Below are 6194 nucleotides of genomic sequence, written 5' to 3' on the forward strand. Positions count from 1 at the left end.
TGCAGCAAACAGATTACAGGGTTTTGTCCAGACCTGCTTGTCAGTAAATGGCACAGGAATTAATCCTCACAGCAGGTACTGATTTTGGAAAATTACTACCCACACTGGCTAGAGAAAACGGAAGCAGAACATAGCAAAAACCTTTATAACTATAAGCTGTGAGTGGTAAGCTCCATCCAGGATTGCTGTTCCCTCTGCCATATCCACTCATCAGTCTGACACCCCTTAGTTCTCATGGCACACAGTCATGCCACACCAACTGAAGTAATGTTATCACTCCAGAGTCAGCCAAAGAGACACCAGAAAAATAGAAGAGCCTGGGTGCACAATATTCTCTCCTGCACAATATGCTCTCCTCAAGCCCACCACACAACCAACTATATCCCGCAGCTTTAAAGAACAGCTTTAAAGCTTGTCACTTGCTAGCCCTGCAGAAGCCAAGCCCAGCATTCAGCACTGAGGCCTTCAGGGTCAGTAGGAATTTTGCAGCTCTGTGACAGCACAAAGCCAGCACCACCTGTCCCCTGATGCTTTAGGCTTCAACTGGAGAGGAGACAACAGAATAGAGGCTGTTGGTAAGAAATGACCAAGGTTTTCTGTGCCAAACATACAATGTAAATCTTGCACAGCACCACTTCTCAAACCACTGTGTTTTTCATTCCAGGATCCAGCTGGCCTACCAATAGGTGATTAGTAAGAAATTCAATTCAGGCCTTTTGATTTAATTACCTTCCCCATCTTTAACACCATATTATAATCCAAAGAGCTACTGAGAACATATGTGACCCACCAATTGTGTCCCTGTTTTGATCTGCCTTGCTCTTAGCACAGCATATTCCTGTAGCATGCAGGAACCGCTGCTTAAAACATACAGTTTTCTAGGTAGCTTTACACCTTCAGAACACTTAGTCCTGCCTCCAGGTCTTGGCAGAGAAAGGCATATTTTAGCTATAGCTAGAATCCCAAGTACAACGGGATGCCAGGGTCAGCAAAAATATAATTAATGCTGTATTTCAGACACTGTAGAACCAAGGTGTACAGAGCATTTTCTTAGTGAAGACATTTTTCTAATGCAAAAACTCCACTAAGTTTCTCTTTCAAGATCATTTTCCCCCCATACTGATTGTTTTGCAGAGTAAAAAAGATGTTGAATTGAAAGACTCATAAAGATTATAGCCTTAAGGAGACATGATCATGCCCATCTTTACTGATACTTGTCATAGATCTTGCACTGGAAAAATAATGCAAGAAAATATCCCATATTTGAGCAACAACATAACTCTCAGAAGTACTCTATAAACAACAACAACAAAAAAATCTAACCAAGGCCTGACCAAGTTCCCCACAATTTTATTATAATAAAAGCTTTTCTAAAGCCATATAAAAACATCTTAACCACAACAGTATTTTAATAGATAATACTAGCAGAAGAGAATAAATGAAAGGACAAAAGGAAGCTGCAGGCATACTTGTGCTACTGATTGCATCAAAACAGTTTGAAAACCTCCGAATCTGAAGTACTCATTTGGTGGTCTGACAATCACAAGTGAGTGAAGCAAATAGTTAGTTGCCTAATTGAAGTCTGATGCCAAGAACAGCTTGCCAAGCCCTAACCAGACACTGCCAGCTTCTTGAAACCGCCCGCCACTGGTCTTGTTTTTCTCCAGTCACAGGAGTAAGGGGCACAGCTCAACTCCCTTCCATAGCTACAGAACATTGTCCCAGTTTTGGTCACCCCAGCACAACACTGATCCCACACTTGGTGCTTTAGGTCCCAGAGCTCCCTGTCTCTCCTACGGCACCTCCTTCAGTCAGAAACATCTTCAAGCCTTGCGCTGCCCATCTAAGAAAGTCTGGCAGTATTCCTACCAGGCAACAGACGTGGAACAAGAATGGCCTTGCAGCAATTTCTTCCAGAATTTCTGGCCATAAAAGCAGGATAAATCTCACACTGGATAGCTGCCTTTCTCTAGCAGATGAATGGGTTCGGTTCACTTGTACTGAAAACTACACATTAAACCAGACATTTGTTGTCTGCCTGCAACTCGATGCCTGCTCTGTGGCCTTAGAGTCGGGTTTGTGGCAGTGGCAGTGGGGTGAGCTCCTGTGCAAAGAACGGCTTGTGCTGGCACAAGGGCAGGGACCATGGTCTGAGCAGCAGGCAGCAGAGCCAGCACAAACACGTGCAGCAGCAGCAGAGCTTCCCTCCCCCAGCCCCATAAAGCTGACCGCGCTGCCAAGCGCAGCTGCCGTCACCTCCACGCAGAGCCCAGCAGGTACGGACCACACGGCGCTGTGCAGAGCCCCCTGAAAAGGGCTGGCAAGCCGAGCCTGCTCTCTGCCCCAGCGCTTCTGAACTCGCTGGCCAAGCTAAGGAACACAACTTCTCCTGGACGTTTGTCATTCAGACACAGAGATTCCCAAACACACAACCAGATTCCTAAGTGAAGGCATGGGTGAAAAGATTTTAACTTGTTAACAAGCTAACTAAACAAATTCTGTTGTTTACAAAGCTTGAAGATATGTATGTGGAGCTGCCCAGGCTATCAAAGAAGGCTGCAGAACCAGGGTGGCTGCACAGTATGTCATTAAAAACAGCCCCAGTAGGTAGGAGTAAGTAATAGTTTATGTGAGTGACCCAGGTGCACAATTAGCATTAGTCTAACATGAACTGCTGGGATACAGACTATCAGTATTCCACTGCAAATTTTTCAGGATAATTTCAGTAGATTTACTAAGAATCATGTGTACCTGGAGCTTCACGTAAATGCAAATGCTTACTAAACAACTATTTTTATACAATACAATGGTCTGTTGAAAACAAATTTTCTTTCAAACACAGTTTTCTAAAGCAGAGCAGAACAGCTTCTCTGTTTAAAACCCTCCATTTCTCCCACTCTCTCCTGGGGTTTACTGGCACTACAACTAGAGGAGACAAGAGACAACCGTTACACCTACTGATGAAGCAAGAGACTGAATGAAAGAATCTATTCAAACTCTGCTTACTTAACATTAATGCTGTCTATTTCAAAGGAAGGCATGAAAAGAAGCAAAGAACCCAAAACACCACCACTGTGAAGTGGTTTTGTTCCATTTCCTCCATACTTGCATACTGTGCATTTCTGTCCTACTCGCACCTACCTATGTTCTTCTGATTTCTACAAGGTCATGTGTATTCTGTAGTCCAAAACTGATCAGTATTAGTCCAGTGAAAGGACCGAATTACAGGGGAAAAAAGGGTGAGAAGATTTTAAATTTAGAAAAATTAAAGCAGATTAAAATAAGAATTAGATAATACCTCTACACAAGAGAGACAGCAACATTCAGTAGTAATTTACTTAAATTCTTAGGAGTTATATGTACAAACCAATACACAAGTCATGTAAGAAAACAAGTATTCTCATAGAAACTTTTCTCTCTCACCAAACAACAAATGTAAAGCATAGGTAAGTAATAGAAACATTACTGCAGTAACACCATAGCAGAAGCCATAAAAACTGGCTCATTTCTATTAGGCAGCTGTAGAATACACCAGTTTCTCCCTGTTTGGGAAAAAAAAAATTCATCTTAGACTTTCCTAGTCCCAGGAGCAGATATCAGCTACACATGCTCCATGCCTGTGTTCCTGGTTTATAATTGGCACAATGCCACAAGGCTTGAATAAAAACACCATGGCATAGAGAAGACTGCACAGCAAAAGGGATTTAGTAAGAAGTAGAAATGGATTATTCTAAGTATAACTTGGAGAAAAGTGCAGCTGACACAATGACCTCTTTCAAAAAGTAACTACATTTCTTTCAAACAGAATTATTTTTATTCAGTGTTAACTGCACTTTTTATTATTATTCATAATACTGAAGCTTCTTTCATCCATGACAGCTTCTGTAGGTTACAAAGTTTGGCCTGAATTCTTCAGTCTGCCAGTAACATTCTTGCCACATTTCCTCACATATTTACTATTGCACAGAGCTTGAAAATTAAGTGGACACTTTTGGAATTGTCATAGTCTCAGTTAATACAAATTATATGCTTAATTAAAATTAAGTATATGGAAATAAAACAGATTTTTTCATTTAAGAAAAAAAAAAAAGGCTTAACCAAAATAGAACAAAGTTTGGGGGAAAAAAATCACATGTAAATAAAAGAATCCCCATTCCTATTGGCAACCTATAATGATCAAGTAATATTCACCAAATATAACAGAGATCCTCCCATACAGTCATCCAGGCCCCTAACCGTTGGTCAACAGAAGGTTATCTCTTTATGCTGACCTCTGCTTTAGTCCAGAAAAGTCCATGGGCTCCTTTTCAAAGCAAGTTTGTTACATGCACCATGACAAGCATTATCTCCCCTCCAACACACAACCTCAGAACATGCAGGCACAGCCACAGCCCCAGTGGCAGGTGCCAACAGGGGCCATTGCACAACACTCCTCTCAAAATCATCGTCTGCAGTGCCTCAGCAAACACAGACCTTCACCAGGCACCTGAGAAGGAAGTTCCCCTTCTCAGCCTCTAAATATGTTTATATAGCAGCAAAACAGGTTCTCTGCCCTGTACGTGGGTTCAGTGCGTGTGGGGGCAGCTGGGGAGGAGATCAGGAAAAGGAACTCATTAGGAAAAACAGACCCTAGCTGCTGGGGCATATGTGTTGGTCTGCTGCTCACAATGCCAACTTCAAGTAATAATTCAAATACTCTTCTGTCTGGTTACCCTTCTCTGGATATACTGTCACTACAGATAGCTCCTACAGATCTCCTGGCAGTAAAGACTGCTGGGAGGAAGATAAAAATGACAGCATTTCTTTAAGCTCACTCTGTCCAGGCCAGACCTGCACCTGCCCAGCCTCCTTACATACCCAACCTGTCTTTTTTCTGTCTTGCATACACTAAATGTTCCCAATTCCAAGGAAAATATTGATGGGATGCAACCAAAACTGAAAATGTCATTTTTGCAAATTAAGAAAGGGCCAGAGAGAACTCCAGCTTCAGAGCTCTACTGTTCTACTTGGTTTATCTTCTCCCTCTCTGTGACACACCGTTTTGTCAGAACTTTTACCACAGAGATCTTTGCATAAGCTTGTACTTGCAGATTTCAGGAGCAGTCCACAAATTTCACAAAAAGCGCTTTCAGCTCTGAAAGCATCACAGATATTATACGGGCACTTGGTTACAATGCTAACAGTCCTTAATCAGTCCGAACACAACCTGGAGATCAGGTCATATCTGACATCCCGAGAAGCTCCGGGACTTAAAAACTCTTGTTTCCTAGTCGAAAAGCTACAATTAATTTTCTCAAAACCGAAGTGGCTCTCAAAACCAAGTCCCTCCTGTTTCACACCGAGACCAGAACTTAATAAAACGGGTATTTGGGGTTTTTCCCCGCGTATTTGCACGTCCTGTACTGGAGAGAGAGCTCTCCCTCCGTCCCAAGGTCCCGAGAGGCTCTCCCGCACCTCCCGGGACGGCAGGCGGAGGGGACACGTGCGGAGGGCCGGGCCCCTTCACCGCCGTGCCCCGTGCGGGCCGGGCCGGGCCGGGCCGGGCCGACTCACCCAGCGCCACCTGGCAGGCGGTCCGCAGCTGCCCGTGCGGGGGCCGCTTCGCCTCCTTCTCCGCCAGGATCTTCTCCAGCGCCCGCGACACGAACATGCTCTTGGTGCGGGCGTCCTGCTCGTGAGCCGGTGGCTGCATGACGGGGCCGGGAGCGGGACGAGCACCGGGCCCGCGACACCACCCGGAAGGGACGCGCCTCCCTCAGCGGCCGCGCCACGGCGCCGCCATCTTGACACCGTCACGTGATGCGGCCGGCCCTGACCCCGCCCGCGGGGCCGCGCGTGCCGGGGGCGGGGCCGAGGGCGGGGCCAGCCTGAGGGGCGGGGCGGGGCCGAGGGCGGGGCCAGCCTGAGGGGCGGGCCCGGCCAGGCCCGAGGGAAGCTGTCAATTACTGCCCGGGATGTGATTTACTGTCGCGTTGGGGGAACAGTCGGGTTTATAATGCTTCTGACCTAAGTATCTCGCCATTCGCATTATCCCTGTTAACTCTCACACAGTCCTGTAACGAGGCATGCAGAGAGAGCACATCTAAAAAAGCCAAGTCGTACACTAATGAGGACTCACTAAAAATGAAATTTTCAGTCACAGCTATGAACTCTCTGTTAATAAATAACCTTATACCTAATTGAATCTTCTCCCT

The 6194-nt window shown here is 45.3% G+C and overlaps 1 protein-coding gene across 3 annotated transcripts in view; it reads right to left on the bottom strand.

The window, feature by feature from the left end:
• The window catches only part of ARFGEF2 (ARF guanine nucleotide exchange factor 2), a 31968-nt gene extending 26145 nt beyond the window's left edge, over positions 1 to 5823 (bottom strand). For 2 of the 3 annotated variants that reach the window (XM_021539221.3, XM_077786970.2), the window contains exon 1: positions 5554 to 5823. In XM_021539221.3, the coding sequence (XP_021394896.3) occupies positions 5554 to 5692 (139 nt within the window). In that variant the 5' untranslated portion in view covers positions 5693 to 5823. The remainder of the gene's footprint in view (positions 1 to 5553) is intronic. The other variant, XM_085558350.1, reaches the window with a different exon arrangement.
• Between the last annotated feature and the right edge of the window lie 371 nt (positions 5824 to 6194).

This window comes from Lonchura striata, chromosome 20, assembly GCF_050655825.1.
Source record: "Lonchura striata isolate lonStrDom1 chromosome 20, ASM5065582v1, whole genome shotgun sequence".
NCBI lineage: Eukaryota > Metazoa > Chordata > Aves > Passeriformes > Estrildidae > Lonchura > Lonchura striata.